General features: G+C 39.0%; 1 protein-coding gene across 1 annotated transcript in view; it reads left to right on the top strand.

Moving 5' to 3' along the window:
* The window catches only part of LOC107680310 (sentrin-specific protease 6-like), a 35,373-nt gene extending 19,074 nt beyond the window's left edge, over positions 1 to 16,299 (top strand). Inside the window, exons 9-23 of the mRNA XM_016476155.1 lie at positions 1,846 to 2,087; positions 2,347 to 2,484; positions 3,997 to 4,030; positions 4,165 to 4,353; positions 5,467 to 5,654; positions 5,750 to 5,985; positions 9,440 to 9,556; positions 9,696 to 9,818; positions 9,928 to 10,020; positions 10,178 to 10,371; positions 10,456 to 10,529; positions 11,319 to 11,407; positions 11,809 to 11,877; positions 12,069 to 12,219; positions 15,558 to 16,299. Coding sequence (XP_016331641.1) covers positions 1,846 to 2,087; positions 2,347 to 2,484; positions 3,997 to 4,030; positions 4,165 to 4,353; positions 5,467 to 5,654; positions 5,750 to 5,985; positions 9,440 to 9,556; positions 9,696 to 9,818; positions 9,928 to 10,020; positions 10,178 to 10,371; positions 10,456 to 10,529; positions 11,319 to 11,407; positions 11,809 to 11,877; positions 12,069 to 12,219; positions 15,558 to 15,773 — 2,153 coding nt within the window. The 3' untranslated portion in view covers positions 15,774 to 16,299. The remainder of the gene's footprint in view (positions 1 to 1,845; positions 2,088 to 2,346; positions 2,485 to 3,996; positions 4,031 to 4,164; positions 4,354 to 5,466; positions 5,655 to 5,749; positions 5,986 to 9,439; positions 9,557 to 9,695; positions 9,819 to 9,927; positions 10,021 to 10,177; positions 10,372 to 10,455; positions 10,530 to 11,318; positions 11,408 to 11,808; positions 11,878 to 12,068; positions 12,220 to 15,557) is intronic.
* The last annotated feature ends 1,282 nt before the right edge of the window (positions 16,300 to 17,581 follow it).

The raw sequence follows: 17,581 nt of genomic DNA, 5'->3' as shown, positions 1-17,581 counted from the left end.
ATATATATATGTATATATATGAGACACATTCTGCAGTTCTTCCCTGCTGTACCGAATTTCAATACTTTTCAAAGTATCATATCGAAGTTAGAAATTCAAATATTGTGACAGAATTTATTTTGTAGGGTGCCACAAGTTTGTTAAAATTTCCAAAGGGTGCCGCGACTAAAAAAAGGTTGGGAAACACTGATCTATAGTATGACACAATTAGATCATGATAACCAAAGGTAAAACCACACATACTGTAGCACCTCACTACCATGGTAAAATCTAGCTATATGCTTTCTGTGGTATTTGTATAAAAACAGTAGCCTAAATACATTTACTATAAATACAAATGCACCAATGCTTTTAAGTTAATAAGAACCCTTACTCCTTTAACACCTTTATACATACATGTCTACATTAATAATATAATAAAATTCCATATGTATAGCTCATATTTATGCCACAATACCATGGTGCAGTTAGCGTTACTACAGTAAATCCATGGTAAGTCCAACCTCTTTCATTGAGCTTTTGGCGCACAAACATTATATCGAACATGTATTATTGTACTATCAAGGGAAAAATATATTGTGATAGTTATCATTATTGTTTTATCGCCCAGCCCTAGATGGACATGGTCTGCAGCAATGCTCAAGTAGGCTGTAATGTTTAAACAATGCTCAGTTGGTATTAAGGGGCCCATAGTGTGCCAAGAAAATGCCCCCTATATATCATTACACCACCACCAGCCTGAGCCATTAATACAAGGCAGGATGGATCCATGCTTTCATGTTGTTTACACCAAACTCTGATTCTACCATCCGCATGTCGCAGCAGAAAGAAACTTTTTCCAATCTTCTATTGTTCAGTTTTGGTGAGCCCATGTGAATTGTAGCCTTGAGTTACTGTTGCCTTTCTATCAGCTTGAACCAGTTTGGCCATTCTCGACATCAGCAAGGCATTTTCACCCTCAGAACTGCCGCTCACTGGATATTTTCTCTTTTTCGGACCATTCTCTGAAAACCCTGTCATGCCGTGAATGCAGCTTATATCTTGTATACTGTACTCCAGGTTTTCCGAAGACATACGGTAGCTTTGTGTAATGAACAGACCCAGATTTCAGTTTTAAAACTGTTTTAGACATGTTTTCTTCAGTGCATTACTCTTAATTTACAGTAATAATCCATTGATAATCCATAACTTTAAAACAGTGGGCAAGCAGTTGTTTTTGTTTTAGGATGTATTGTTTCCTTTTTTGCATATATGTATATGATACCCTATATAGAGGTTCACTGTATTTGTTTTTATAGCCATCGTTTGGGGGACAACACTTGGCAGGATATATTGTTTCATATAAATAAAATCTGGGTTTTATCTGAATAATTGAGGAAATAATCAACACATGAATCGATTCATTGAAATAATGGTTGGTTGCGGCCCTAAATTTCAGTCATCATGACACTCTGCAGCTCTCAAATATAATTTGTTCTGCCACATATGTAACTTGGGACATTATGAACGGTTATGGGATGTTATGATTATCAGTGAGTTCGTCAAATGCAATATTTCTTTTTTTGTCTTTAGCTAACTTATTACTGTCATTCTAATAATGTATTGTATTGTTTTGTTTATATAACATCTTTCAACAAACCCAAGGAGGCTTCATGGTGCATAACAAAAGAAGTGGAGCATACAACTCGCAACATACAATAATGTCACTCATAATGTTAAGCATCACAACATCAATTAAAAAGCTTTAAAAAGCATTTTTTATCAGGCTTAACCAAGAGCTGAGGGTTATCAGGGACACCAGTAATCCAGATGTGTGTGTCATTTACGTGTTTTGATGAAATGCAGTTGTGCTGTCCAGCGATGAGGATGAAGAAAGTGATGATGTCAGCAGCACAGGGACCGGTAACCGCTTGGACAGCGTGTCGCCGCGGCCCGCGGACTCTGCCCACTCGTCTCCTGCTCCCTCCGGTGGTCGGGTGGAAGCGGCGGTTAAAGCAGCTGGTGAACATGAGGACCCTAGCAGTGACTTTTTCACTCAGACAAGCCAGAGAAACCTGGGGCCCAGAAGGAATCGCATGAGAGATCGAGTAAGCAGCGTTACATCTGAAGTGTTTTTGTTGTACTGTTGCTCAGTATTTCAGATTCTTGCTTGCCCTGCCAACATTTCACTGACCAATTTCTATTTTTTTAAAATGCTTTTTCAAACATTTGACACGTATGACAAATCAGATTTTTTTTTTCTGAAAAATTGAGAATCAGTTTGAAAGGATGAATGTGTTCGCTAGATGGTTTGTTGTATTTGAAGTGTGTAAGTTTTTTTTTTTCATTTTCATTTTTTTCATGTAGTTTGGGAACCCCGTGTGTGAAGATCCGTCTCCTAAGAAGAGGAAAGTGGGTCAGGTGCAGAAGTTGGGCAGCATTATTCTGGAGTGCAGGAGCGTGAGGATTGGCACTTTACGCAGGATGGTCACCAAGCCTGTTGTGGTGAGATCAACCAAAAACCTGATTCATATCACCTGCAGAGTTGGGAATTGAGATTTTTGCTTTTTATTTAAATGCTACATTTGAATGATCTTCTTGGCGTTCAGTTCTGTTAGTTCTTGAACATCTGGATTCTTCTGCAAGCGCAGGCAGAATAGAGTAGTGCAGCTTATACATCTGTCAAAGAGACTCAAAGAAGTTTTTTTTTTGGTATCTATGTTTACAATTGTCCAAAAAGGCCGAGGCACATCAAGCTGACTTCAAAGAACTAGTGGCGACGAAAGTCAACGGTGTTGTCGCCTCGCGTTGGCTGCGTCTGGACCAAAAAGCTGCGTTTGAACAAACCGCACCGCCGACTGCAAACTAGCATGTGCGTTCTGCGCAGGAGTGCTGTCTATATCAGCAGCTATCAATAGTCTTCATTTGTCTTTCAAAAGGAGAAACCGAAACAAGGATAAACGAGATATATGCATGTATACGAAACGTAAACAAAGCAGCACTTGCTTACCATTTTGAATATCAGTTATGTTGATAGCTATTCATTTTAAGCGGCTTGTGTTATGAAAATATTCGTGTACTGGAGTGCTCATGTAAGATAAACACTGACTCGACTAAACTGAACAAAAACAAAGTAAAATAGTGAAGAGCTTTATTATAATATTAAAGTCCCCCTGTAGTCAAAAATGTTATCCTTTAAAACTAATCATTGATCATCAAAATGACATATTTAAATGTTTTTTCTTGTGAAAATAATTTTCTCATGCCTTAAAATAGCTTGAATGCAACTCAACACCCTTGCCTCATTTACTATACGCGGATCTATGAATACTCAAATTAGCCCCGCCTCCACTCAGTCACACACCAGCCAGCGCCTCCTGATCCACTAAATGAACTGTAGTAAACGCGATACAATGGCAATGGCAAGTGGAAATATTGTGTTTGAACCAGAAATAAGATGGTATGCTCAACGTAAGCAAGAAGACTGATGGCTAACTTCATGAGGTAACATTATCTGTTTGCGCTGGTTCGTACACGGATAATGACAGATAAAACTGTTTTTACTAGCGGACAACTACGGTGGATACTGTAACATTCGTTAAATTTACTTGACGATGTTGTGTCCTCAAAATGCCTTTGACTCCAATGCAGCCAAGTTTGTGATTTCAAATCGCGCCCGTGTGAACACAATCTATTGGGGGCAAAGAGAGCAATTGGAGTCTGGTTCAGACCAAGCAATCGAATCAAGTGTGAAAGCACCCTTAAATTCTTGCGTCTGTATGAACCAGTGATGGCCACAGAGAAACGGGAGGATTACAAAGAAAAACTATTGCTGTGGATTTTATTTTTTTCCCCCCTGATATCCAGAAGTTGCTTTTGTTTGAGATTAATCCGTAACACCAGTATGTCAGTTGACCTCTACCCTAAATGTATGTTAAATCTAGTGTATGTTTTGTTTGTGAGAATTTTTGTGCTCGTTTTTTGTTGTTATTGATTGTGGGGTTTTTTTTCTTCTAGTTTTCGGTGGAGAACATACGGCTGGAGACAGAAGGTAAGATGCTGTTTTAAAGGAATTAAACTAGAAAGCAATGTATTATATGTTGTCCATTCAGTCACCATTATGACTTTCCTGTAAAATAAGACTTATTGATTTGTCGTTTCTGTGCTGTGGCATTGTGATTGAAGGTCCCGATGTGAATGTGCTGGAGAGCGTTTGTTTGCGGTCGTCAGAGCTGACCAGATGCGAGTGGTGTACCGTCAAGAAGCTGCCGGTCCTGTTTCTGCAGACCACCGATGAGGAGTGCCAGCGATTACAGACTCAGCTGCAGATGTCTCAGGACGACGGAGAAATATGGTACGACTGCAGCGGCAACAGTGAGTATCAGAATTCAATCCCATTACACTCCTTACAACATCTCCTTAAAAGCAAAGTATGCAGTTTCTGCGCTACTAGTGTAACCTAGCAGAATTACAAAAAGAAAGCATATTTTCAGACAACCTTTGCAAAAGCCTTTTACACTCATCATGCGATTATTCTTATCCATATAACATCTTTTGACATGGAAAAAAAGCTTACAAACTCCATCTTTAAAGGGATAGTTCACCCAAAAATGAAAATTAGCCCATGATTTACTCACCCTCAAGCCAACCTAGGTGTACATGACTTTCTTCTTTTAGACGAATGCAATTGGAGTTATATTAAAAATTGTCCTGGCTCTTCCAAGCTTTATAATGGCAGTGAATGGTGGTCGAGATTTTGAAGCACAAAAAAGTACATCCATCCATTATGAAAAGTGCTCCACACAGCTCCAGGGAGATAATAAAGGCCTTCTGAATTGAATAGATGCGTTTGTGCAAGAATTATATCCATATTTAAAACTTCATAAAGCGTAATCTCTAGCTTCCGCTGTACGACAGTTAGTGGAAGCTAGAGATTACTCTTTATAAAGTTTTAAATATGGATATTATTCTTATGCAAACGCATTGCTTCGCTTCAGAAGTCCTTTATTAACCTCCCGGAGCCGTGTGGAGCACTTTTCATGACGGATGGATGTACTTTTTTGTGCTTCAAAATCTCGACCACCATTCACTGCCATTAAACAGCTTGGAAGAGCCAGGACAATTTTACACAACTCCAGTTGCATTCGTCTAAAAGAAGAAAGTCATGTACACCTAGGATGGCTTGAGGGTGAGTAAATCATGGGCTAATTTTCATTTTTGGGTGAACTTTCCCTTTAAAGGTCATTGGTAAAATGAAAAAAAAAAAAGCTCTGATGATACTTCCTTAGGGTTACCTAATGCAGCGAAACTTATTGACTTATTGACATATGACACTGTCCAAAACTCGCTCTCTTTTCGAAACTGGTAGTGATTTTGTTTCAGGGCCACTTTATGCTCTTGGTTTCTTGTTTGTTGTTGATTTTACTGCTTATATTTGTACCAGATCTGATCTCTTACACCTCTCCTTCTTCTGTCGATGCTCTCCAGACGATGAGAAGTATATTGTATTGATTTTCGAGAGCGGCCCCACTTTGCAAGAACAGATGATTCTGGAGGATATCCTTGCTGAAATCGGCAGAAACAACAATCTGCCAGATTTCCCTAAGAAGATCAATTTTGATGAGGCCAACGTTCGACTGGTTGAGTACAATAAAGCCTCCATAGAAAAAGAAAAGGTGATTTACGTTGCGCTCAAACATGATAATTATGACTTGATATGTTTTGTATTCATCTGTGTATTAAAGGTGCCAGTATTTGTCCTTCACCTCAGGTTAAAGAGGTGAAAGCTGAAGTATCAGCAACACCTTCATCTTCAACCGTTTCAGCCTCGGCATCCCTTTCGGTTGTGACGGTTACCGTGGCAACAGCAAATACAGCCCCAGCAGCCCCTGTCTCTTGTGTGGTGACGAGTGTGCGGACACGCATGTCTGCTCGGCTCCAGGAGTCCTGTGAAGAGGACGATGAGATGGCAGAGCTCCAGCCGACCTTCACTGGTCCTATCATAAAGTAAGACTCTAACCAAAAATATCAATTTGGCACAGTGATTATTTTCCCTTTTTTATGTTGTTGGGTACAGGGCTCAGTTTTTTTCTGCTAGCTCAATCAGGCCAGTAGTTCAAAAGTTTACTCCCTTGTTATTATCTTCTCTGGCTCCAACATTTCATTTCAGCTTGGCAAAAAAAACAAAAAAACAACAACAACTTGTGTTAAATCAAAATGTCATAACTCGATATTGTGATGAAAATGACAGACTTCTCTCTGCCTGATTCTCCAATCAACAACCTACACTTTTTGTCAATAATGTGTTGCGCTCAGATGTACGTCACAACATGTGAAAAAATATTGCCTTCAGAAATATGCATTTCTTCTATGGTTTGTAAAATTTCAAAAATCTATTTACATTTTCAGTATTTTCAATACATTTTGTTGTCCATAAAAACATTTTGCTATGCAACATATACATATTAGGGGTGTAACGGTACACAAACATGACGGTTCGGTACGTACCTCGGTTTTGATGTCAAGGTTCGGTACAGTTTCAGTACAGCAGGGGGAAAAACTTAATTTATTTGTTTATTTTCCATTAAACAGTGGTTTACTGAACAAATTGCTCTTTCTTTAAATAAACTCAGTTATAATTACAATTTTCTTAGGGCATAAAAATATACCTAGGCTTATGCTCTAAACAAGCAACACTCAACTTTATTAAATATATGCAAACGTGTAAATTGCACATAATGCTGTTTTTGTTTGTTGTTGATTTTACTGCTTATATTTGTACCAGATCTGATCTCTTACACCTCTCCTTCTTCTGTCGATGCTCTCCAGACGATGAGAAGTATATTGTATTGATTTTCGAGAGCGGCCCCACTTTGCAAGAACAGATGATTCTGGAGGATATCCTTGCTGAAATCGGCAGAAACAACAATCTGCCAGATTTCCCTAAGAAGATCAATTTTGATGAGGCCAACGTTCGACTGGTTGAGTACAATAAAGCCTCCATAGAAAAAGAAAAGGTGATTTACGTTGCGCTCAAACATGATAATTATGACTTGATATGTTTTGTATTCATCTGTGTATTAAAGGTGCCAGTATTTGTCCTTCACCTCAGGTTAAAGAGGTGAAAGCTGAAGTATCAGCAACACCTTCATCTTCAACCGTTTCAGCCTCGGCATCCCTTTCGGTTGTGACGGTTACCGTGGCAACAGCAAATACAGCCCCAGCAGCCCCTGTCTCTTGTGTGGTGACGAGTGTGCGGACACGCATGTCTGCTCGGCTCCAGGAGTCCTGTGAAGAGGACGATGAGATGGCAGAGCTCCAGCCGACCTTCACTGGTCCTATCATAAAGTAAGACTCTAACCAAAAATATCAATTTGGCACAGTGATTATTTTCCCTTTTTTATGTTGTTGGGTACAGGGCTCAGTTTTTTTCTGCTAGCTCAATCAGGCCAGTAGTTCAAAAGTTTACTCCCTTGTTATTATCTTCTCTGGCTCCAACATTTCATTTCAGCTTGGCAAAAAAAACAAAAAAACAACAACAACTTGTGTTAAATCAAAATGTCATAACTCGATATTGTGATGAAAATGACAGACTTCTCTCTGCCTGATTCTCCAATCAACAACCTACACTTTTTGTCAATAATGTGTTGCGCTCAGATGTACGTCACAACATGTGAAAAAATATTGCCTTCAGAAATATGCATTTCTTCTATGGTTTGTAAAATTTCAAAAATCTATTTACATTTTCAGTATTTTCAATACATTTTGTTGTCCATAAAAACATTTTGCTATGCAACATATACATATTAGGGGTGTAACGGTACACAAACATGACGGTTCGGTACGTACCTCGGTTTTGATGTCAAGGTTCGGTACAGTTTCAGTACAGCAGGGGGAAAAACTTAATTTATTTGTTTATTTTCCATTAAACAGTGGTTTACTGAACAAATTGCTCTTTCTTTAAATAAACTCAGTTATAATTACAATTTTCTTAGGGCATAAAAATATACCTAGGCTTATGCTCTAAACAAGCAACACTCAACTTTATTAAATATATGCAAACGTGTAAATTGCACATAATGCTGTTTTTAAATTAACTTCTAAATTATAAAAATTCTATTTGTTGTTGAAATATTCATTTACACAGTGGCTCTCATAACTTGTTTCATAACAGATTTATTGAAACATTAAATAATTAAGACATCACTAACAGGTAAAGTAAAATGGAATGAGTATATAGTCTAATATTTTGTGAAATGCTCTTCTCTAGACTTCATTTATAGCGCACTAACGAGCTGTGGACACTGATGACCTGCATGAGGTAAAGGAAATGCTATGTGATATTTTGTTTTCAAGCTGTTTTATTGCCATCTTTCCATAGTTGAAACACTGATTGAGCTATTAAAGGAGGCATGAGATGTTCATTCATGTTTATTTCACTTTAAAACTAGTAGTAAAGAGGAAGAGATGATCGTGCTGCCATTTGAACTGAGGCCTTTATACAGCGATCTGTCACGCCACATCAAAGAGCATTTATTGTTTGAATTTCCTGAAAAAAGGGCATAATTTGAAAGATGAGACTTTTTCTTATCAAAAGTAACAATATATAAATCTGGAAGTTTCCAATGAAGTTCCGCTCGTGCAGTGCTTAAAACAATGTATTTGTTCAGTACACATGTGCACCGAACCGAAAGACCCGTACCGAAAATTTACGAATTACGAATTTACACGTACGAATACGTGTACCGTTACACCCCTAATACATATATATATTTAAATGCACACACATTTTTTTTTTTTCGTTTGTTTTTTCCCAACAATCTTTCAGACAAGTGAACCCTGCTCGATGGCCCAGGGCCAACATGAAAGATGCATGGGACAGTTAACGAAATTGTGCGTTGTCACAAAGTCTTGCCAATTTAAACATTCAAGACACTAAACCATAGGTCTTCAACCCTGCTCCTGGGGACCCACTGTCCTGCAGAGTTCAGCTCCAACCCTAATCAAACACACCTGAACCAGATAATCAAGGTCTTCAGGATCACTTGTAAGTGACAGGCCAGGTGTGCTGAAGCAGGTTGGAAATAAACTTTGCAGGACAGTGGGTCCCCAGGAGCAGGGTTGAAGACCTATGCACTAAACCATTCAAATGACAAGATGTGAAAGTGAACTCCATTCTCTAAACCGCATATTAGTTAGTTAGGCTAGAAATTCTTTCATTGGTATTGAAATTGAATTTTGAAATTTATCTAAAATGTTGGTGTAGTAACAGCCTTATTTATAACAATACAAGGTAGCATGGGTGAAAAACAAAAAAATTTTTTGGTGGTGGGCCAGTGACAGTTTTAGTGAAAATCTGAGCCTATGAACAGACAGGGCCAGTAGAAGAAATATTCCTTACATATACAAGACGACAAAGACACATTGAAGTTCTTACGGCTGTTTCTGTGTTTTTCTGAAGGTTGTTGGTTTACCCCCCGCCGCCTGCTAAAGGAGGAATCTCAGTAACCAATGAGGACCTTCACTGTCTGAACGACGGAGAGTTCCTCAACGACGTCATCATCGACTTCTACTTAAAGTCATTATCTTTATTTCAATCAATAATAATTGTTGTGACCAAATACAGTGCTTTTTAAAAAAAAAAAATGTAGACCTCATGAAAGTTTTTTTGTATGTAGGCATAAATTTGACATTATCTGATAATCGTGTGCTACTAGATATCTGTTTTTGGAGAAGTTGAAGAAGGAAGACGCTGTCCGCAGTCATGTGTTTAGCTCATTCTTCTATAAGAGACTCAATCAGAGAGAGCGGAGAAACGCAGTCGACACGTCCAACTTACCGTGAGCTCACGTCATTTACTCAAACACTCGCATTACCTTGGAGCTTAGTTACTGTGCTGGTGTTTAGTACTAAGATTGATTACATATGTGACGTTTTGATGTGTTGCAGCATACAGAAGAGGAAACACAACAGAGTGAAGACATGGACACGTCACGTGGATCTCTTCCAGAAAGACTTCATCTTTGTACCCATCAATGAGTCGTAAGGCACTGTTTGTTTAATTTAAAATCTTCAATTGCTTTTTATTGATTTATTTGGGTTATTTCACACTAACATGTTAAATTGCCCTGCTTCAGCTGCCTAAGTGTCATATTTTTTGACTTCTAATCTGATGACCTGCCTTTCTGTGTCTGTCTAGTGCACACTGGTATCTCGCCATAATCTGTTTTCCGGGTCTGGAGAAGGCTCATGTTGAGCCAAACCCGCTGTACCAGCCTCAAACTAAAGCATATAGCACTGCTGTCTCCTCCAGCCCAGCCGCCGATGGAGGTTTGGATGAGCTGGATGACGTCAGATCTGTGGCTGATGTGAACAGCCAGCCGCAGTACACAGGTGAGCACATGCAAGCCTACACGAGTGACCGGAAACAGACTGCCGCTGTGTCACTGCTTGACTTCTGTTTGGTGTTGATTGCAGATGGTTTACACAGAATAATCGAGTGTTATGGAACAGATGACTCCCATCCCTCTGATGACCAAAGCTCATGTCAGGTAAGTCACCTCAGTTTGGCTGATCTGTGGTTTCAAAACTGACTTTGTAATGTTGCCGTCAAAATGAGTGTATATTGCAGGGATGTATAGATTTATTCGTTTTCTCTGTGCAATGTTACAATGCTGTTCTTTTGAATTTTCTATTTATCAAGGAATCCTAAAAGAAAATGACCAGCGTTTCCACAAAGCACAACTGTTAGTTTGTTACTGTTATATTGATGATAATAAGAAGCAATTCTTGAGCAACATATCAGAATGATTTCTGAAGGATCACGTGATGCTAAAATTGAGACTTTCAAAAAAATCATATTGACCCCATATTGAACTTTTAAATGGTACAGTACGTACAGTCTAAATATAAAGGTTGCACATGCAAACTGCTGGTGACAAGGCACAATGAAACTATTTTGGGTAATAGAAATTGTAATAAAGCAGTTTAGTTTTTAACATTGTGTTCATTTGTTCAAGAGTTCCTTCTTATTTACATAAAAGGTTATGAGGTCTTTCAAAACTAACAAAGTAGTCAGATTACATCAATTTTGTGATATTTAGATTAGGTTACTGATTACAGATAAGTTTTACTGGAATACATAATTCCATTTATTAAGAAACAGGCTTACTTTCATAACGGAAAAATAAAATGTTATAATTATCTACAACAATGTGTGTGTATTGTGTATATTAGATTTTGACAAGTAATGTGGCGTGCCATGGGTGTGTTTGGATGACGTTTGGGAGTTTTGTCTGTGTCTGTCTCACATCATATGAACATGTTATCTGTGTTTTCAGGACGAGTGTAGTGAAGATGACAGCTTGGTTGATGACTGTGGGAGCTTTAACAAAGCAGAGTGGACGTCCAAACCCACCATCTGCAAACAGTGAGCGCAGATATTCCTCACATAACTTTGCATAGTTGATACATTATATCAAATATGGCGATTCAATTAGATATTTTAGAACGGAATGAATCAGTTACATCAATTTAGATGAACAGGTCAAAAAAATGAACTGTTTAACATTTTAATTGCATTCGTTAGCTTTTTTTACCCAACAAACGTTACACCTGTTTACACTTTGAAAGCTACAGAAGAGTTTGAACTACTATATTATAAACAATGATGGAAAAACAGAAACCCAAACCAGGGTTGTGTGCCATTTAGAGTTTAATTATGAATTTTCAATTCCTGAATTTGAAATAAATCAGCTTTAATATATCTGTTGAGAAGTTCTGACATGTATATTTTTTCAGCACTCACTGTCATTGTATTAAAATCCTCAGGCCTTGTATTCTGATCATGGACTCGCTGCGTGGACCAACCCGGTCGACTGTGGTAAAAACGTTACGAGAGTAAGTTACCACTTCCACACAAACTAGCGAAAATAAAACCTTTAAATGGATGTGTGATGTTCTGATCACAGATGTTTTCCATATAGTTGTTTTTCTGTAGGTATAATGGAGAATCATGGAGTCTTAACTTAATAAGTTCTCACTTATGTTGGTATCTGTATTAGTGCGAGTTTGTCCTCGTGTTTGTGCAGGTATCTAGAGGTGGAGTGGGAGGTGAAGAAAGGCTCCCAGAGGAGTTTTGGGAAGGATATGATGAAGGGCTCGAGTCCTCGTGTGCCACAGCAGGATAACTTCAGTGACTGTGGAGTTTATGTGCTGCAGTATGTGGAGAGCTTCTTCGAGGTGAGAGGACACATGGGAACTGTGTATCTAATGGTGGACTGGACATCATTGGTTCCCCCACAATAAAGTCACAGAGATTAAAAAAAAAAAAAAAACTTTCCTGGCAATGCATGATTTTGTTCACTCACACTCCCAGAGCTTCCTCATATTCTGTGCTTTCATTCACACTTCCCAGAAAGCTTTGTAAAGATGAATGACATTGCAATCTGATATTTTCACATTAAATCTAATAGGGAATTTTGGTCACACTTTAGTTTGGGGACCAATTCTGTCTGTTAACTATCTATTAACTATGACTTTTGCCTCAATAAACTCCTAATTTGTAGTTGTTAAGTTTAGGTATGGGGTCGGATTAAAGGATCTAAAATATGGTAATGCGGAATAAGGCATTAATATGTGCTTTATAAGAACTAATAAACAGCCAATACGCTAGTAATATGCATGCTAATAAGCAACTAGTTAATAGTGAGAACTGGTCCCTAAACTAAAGCGTTAACAGAATTGTCATACAACTGTGACTTTCGCCAGCTGTCAAGTGCCGCTTTCTTGGGCTGTGGAAAAAAGAAAAAAAAAGAATGACAAGCTTGTTTTTGCGAAAACATTTATTTATTTTTATTTTTTGCAAGAATTGTTTTAATTGATCTCAGCATCTCACTTTTATTATCATTCTCTGTGATTTTAATAAAGCTAATCTCACACGCGAACTGTCTAAATACAGACCACTCATCACATGCCCCATCCAGGGACAGCAATATACTGGACCATTGTTACACAGTTTTAAAGGATGCATACCACTCTGTCCCCTGAGCGGCTCTGGGGCTCTCTGATCACTTTGGTGCTTCTTCTGATCACTGTTTGGTCCATCCTCTACCAGCCTACAAGCAGAAACTTAAATCTGCTTAGCCTGTAGTAAGAACTGTAAAGAGATGGACTAATGAAGCAGAGTGGGATTTTAAAGCCTGCTTCGACTGCACTGATTGGGGTGTTTTTGAGGCTGCAGTCACAGATCTGCATGAGCTCACTGACACCTGACATCCTACATCAGTTTCTGTGAGGACGTGTGTTCCCACCAGAACTTGTATAACATTTAACAATGACAAACCGTGGTTCAGTGCAAAACTCAAAACAGCTTCGCCAGGCCAAAGAGGACGCCTACAGGGGTGGGGACAAAGCCTTGTACAAACAGGCCAAATACAAACTTAATATGGAGAAAGAGTAGCTAAGAGAAGCTACTCTGAAAAGCTGAAAAACAGTTTTCAAGCAATGACCCTACATTAGTGTGGAAAGGGTCTTGAAAGCCATCACCAGCTACAAGACCCCATCCCCCAGCACTGAGGAGAATCAACTTTTAGCCGATGGTTTGAATGAGTTTTACTGCAGGTTTGAAAAGCCTGGTCTCACACCCCACACCCACTCTGACCGTCTCACAACACAGCCATCAACACCCTGTCCCCCTACTGCCTCTCAGCCTGCACTTAAGATCTGTGAAGATGATGTACGCAAAGTCTTCAGGAAACAGAAGATAAGGAAAGCCAAAGGCCCAGACGGTGTCTCTCCAGCTTGCCTCAAAGCCTGATCTTCAGCAGATCACTGGAGCTGTGTGAAGTCCCCTCCTGCTTCAAACGCTCCACCGTCATCCCTGAACCCAAGAAACCAAAAATCACGGGACTAAGGGACTACAGACCTATTGCATTAATATCTGTGGTCATGAAGTCGTTTGAGAGACTGGTGTTGGCCTACTTGAAAGACATCACTGGACCCTTGCTGGAACCCCTGCAGTTGATGAACTTACTTACAGAGCAAACAGGTCTATGGGTGATGCAGTCAGCATGGGACTGCACTAGGGTTGTCACGATGCCATAAACTCGTGTTACGATACTATACCAGCTGAAGTATCACGATACCCTGGTGAAAAAAAAAGTACACTTCCATAATGTACTTAAAGTGCTTTATTTTCGCACACTAATTTTGTACTTAATATACTAAAAATTATTCTTTAGTACTTCTTAAGGTAATCTTAAGAACATCCAAGTGTACTCAAATGTGCTATTTTGGGACACCGTGAATATGAACTAAACATTTCTTTAAAAAAATGTATTTAGGTACCACTTGAACACATCTTGTGGGTGGTAACTAAATAATTTTTTTTAATACAGAGATAGTATGTTAATAGCATATTTTAGTTCATATACATGGTGTCTCAAAATAGCACCGAATGGGCGATTCTCGTCTGTATTTGCAGTACAAGCCACGGTTCAGCTGTGCGTGACAAACGCTGCCAGTGTAGAAGCACAATGGGTGCGTGCTGTTCCCGCTCTGCATGCACACAGCTTCTGCACTGCCTCCGCTCTGCTTGCAGATCCAGTGTGAAACCGGCGTAAGGCGCGAATTCTACACAGCATATTGCGCCCTTAAGGGCAACAGGCCAAAAAAAAGACGCTTTTGTATTGTTTATTTGCAGGCACAAGTGTTCGAACATTTTAGCGACTGCCCCACAAACAACTTTACTTACAGTAGAACCGTAATGACGATACTACCGTTTAAAAAATACAGTGGCACCGCCAGTATTTTGGAGTCTTAGTATCGCGACTAAAGTAGTACCAGTAAACCGTGCAACCCTAGACTGCACTACATCCTCCAACATCTGGACAAACCAGGGACTTGTGCAAGGATCTTGTTTGTGGACTTCAGCTCCGCTTTTAACACCATCATCCCGGATACCCTTCTGAATAAACTGACCCAGCTCTCTGTACCCATCTCCATCTGTCAGTGGATCACCAGCTTCCTGACAGACAGTGAGGCTGGGAAAACTCACATCCAACACCCGCACCATCAGCACTGGTGCTCCTCAGGGGTGTGTGCTCTCTCCACTGCTCTTCTTCCTCTACACAAATGACTGCACCTCTAAAGATCCCGCTGTCAAGCTCCTGATGTTTGCGGACGACACTTGCACTGTCATGTGCTTTGACGGATGCGTGTGCTGTTTCATGCGTTTGAGACAGGTTTTCCTCGGCACATAACTTATATTTTATGGTTGTATCATCATCTGTAAATGTTAGAAAGTCACACAATTGTTTCCATTATTTAATTCCAACAGAAATCATCTACAGATACAAAATAATTGATAGTTGCACCCCTACAATGACTTGTGTCTGCAAAAAAGTTGCTTCAGAAGAAGAGAATTACTATTGCATGATAATAAAAGATTATAAAAACAGACATTTACATTGAAGCCATTTAGTGACCTTTATATCCAAATTGAAATGTTGCGTTTAGACTTTGTAACTAATGCAATAATTGATGCTGATTATTTATTCTATTTATTTTTTTTCTTTCAGAGTCCTCTTCCAAGCTTTCATCTCCCGATGAATTTATTGGATTGGTTTCCCCAGCACCGGATGAAAACCAAGCGGGACGAGATCAAGGAGCTCATTCTGAAGCTTCAGACTCAGCAGCAGCTCAATCTGGAGAGCTCTGGACAGACAGACGGCTGCCACAGCCCCTGTGAGGATACCTTAGAGTCAGCTGATCTCGTCCCTCCAATCAGCTCCTGAGCTCCGCCCACGCTGCTACGCTTTCACCATCACATGACTTAGAAACACTAAAAGCCAATCAGGGCCTTGTGTGATTGTACGCTGCTGGACAACTCTGCCGTTATTTCTTATGACCTTCTTATAGTTTTGATGATATGAAATTTGAAAAGAAGAGTGGTTTGTTTTTTTTATGTGTATCGAATGCATTGTGTACATAAGCTAGGCTTCTTTCTTTTACTTTGCCGTTTTTTGCTGCCTTTTCAGTTTTACTTCTCATTTATTGTTCAGTTTTGCACCATCTGTAAAATAAAAGTTTGTGTTCATCTTGATTATTTACTCTAATGTGCCTAGAGGGTTATAAATACAGTACTGTTCAGTGTTCTGTTTGGATTTCATGCCTCTGAAGGAAATGAAAGCATTTTTTGTAAAATTAGTATCCAAGCAAACTTTGTGTCCACAACAAAATAGAAATCATTTTTCAATGTTCTGCTATTTGCCATTCAGGAGTGCACATTTGCCTTGGTACAGTCTAATACAACAATATGAAGTGTCAAAAACGAGCCTTTGCTTCTTTATGAGTATCTTGTTTTCATATTTGAATTGATTCAAAACATTTGGAGTCTCGAGGCACTTTCACATGATTCGTGTTTTCATTCCATAAAGCATAAACTCAAGAAGACATGGTAATGCAAAGCTCAAAGATCAGTCAGATGTCATTTTGACCGTTTGCTGTAGACTTTTAGAAGTGTAGCCTGTGGAGCTCAAACCGTTGCATGATGTGTTGAAGCCCTGACTCGAGTCATGTGAAACGGTTTATAGGCATCACTTCTTTTACTAAGCGTTTGTGTCCATATAGTCATTGTCTGAAACACACAAAGGATGTGCTGGTTGACATCCTTATGAATGATAATGTTCTGACTGTGATGCCATCAAAACATATTTGTTCGAGTCAAGGAGGTCGATAGTATTTCTGGAGAAAACCAATCTTGGTAGCTCATGGACGCTCACCAGTCTTAATGTTGTCCACTATGCTTTTCATAATACACATTGTTTCAAAATAGCTTTACAGAAAATCATGATGTTAATGTTTATAATATCTTATATATCAAACTTCATGTAAAGAGCTGAATGATAATATAGTTACATTTTGCTACAATATAAATTGGCCAAGTTATTTTTATGTATCGCTTTTTGCAATACAGACCGCTTCAGAGCAGCTTTAATGTAGTAAACCCAAAACAGCGTCTGTGTTGCAAAATTGCGTATTCACGACCCTGATAGCACACGTACATCTCCAAGACATCTATTTGACGTCTGCATTTACATCTGCAAGAGTGTTTGCTCATCTGCAATACGTCTATAGGATGTTTCCTATTAGATGTCAAATAGACGTCTATTTGATGTCTTTAAGATGTTTATGATTTAGAATGTATGTAAAACTGACATCTGAAAGATGTCTGTCAGACATTTGTAGGCAGTAGATGCTTTCCAGATCAAGAGATCTTTAACAGACGTCTTGCAGACGTACGTGTGCTCAATAATTCTAGTTCTAATCACATCATGACAGCACTGAAGGCGAGCACAGACACCAATTGGGATAAATATCAAGATTGGTTTATAAATGAAAGGCCATTTTACAATTTTAACAAGCTTTCAAAATGGAATATGACAATAGTTGAAACATAGTGAGCATGTGTGTGAACATCACCTAGAATCATTAACATAAGTCATTTTGATGTATTGTTTTTCTCAGGTGATGTTGTTTGATGGCAGCTTTGCAGAAAATAGTCCCTTGCAAACACATACATGAACAGAGCTTCAGACATGAG

Source organism: Sinocyclocheilus anshuiensis, unplaced genomic scaffold (genome assembly GCF_001515605.1).
Source record: "Sinocyclocheilus anshuiensis isolate Anshui unplaced genomic scaffold, SAMN03320099.WGS_v1.1 scaffold1161, whole genome shotgun sequence".
Taxonomy (NCBI): Eukaryota; Metazoa; Chordata; class Actinopteri; order Cypriniformes; family Cyprinidae; genus Sinocyclocheilus; species Sinocyclocheilus anshuiensis.
Note: the sequence above shows the minus strand (reverse complement) of the source record. Positions and strands in the feature narration are given on the sequence as shown.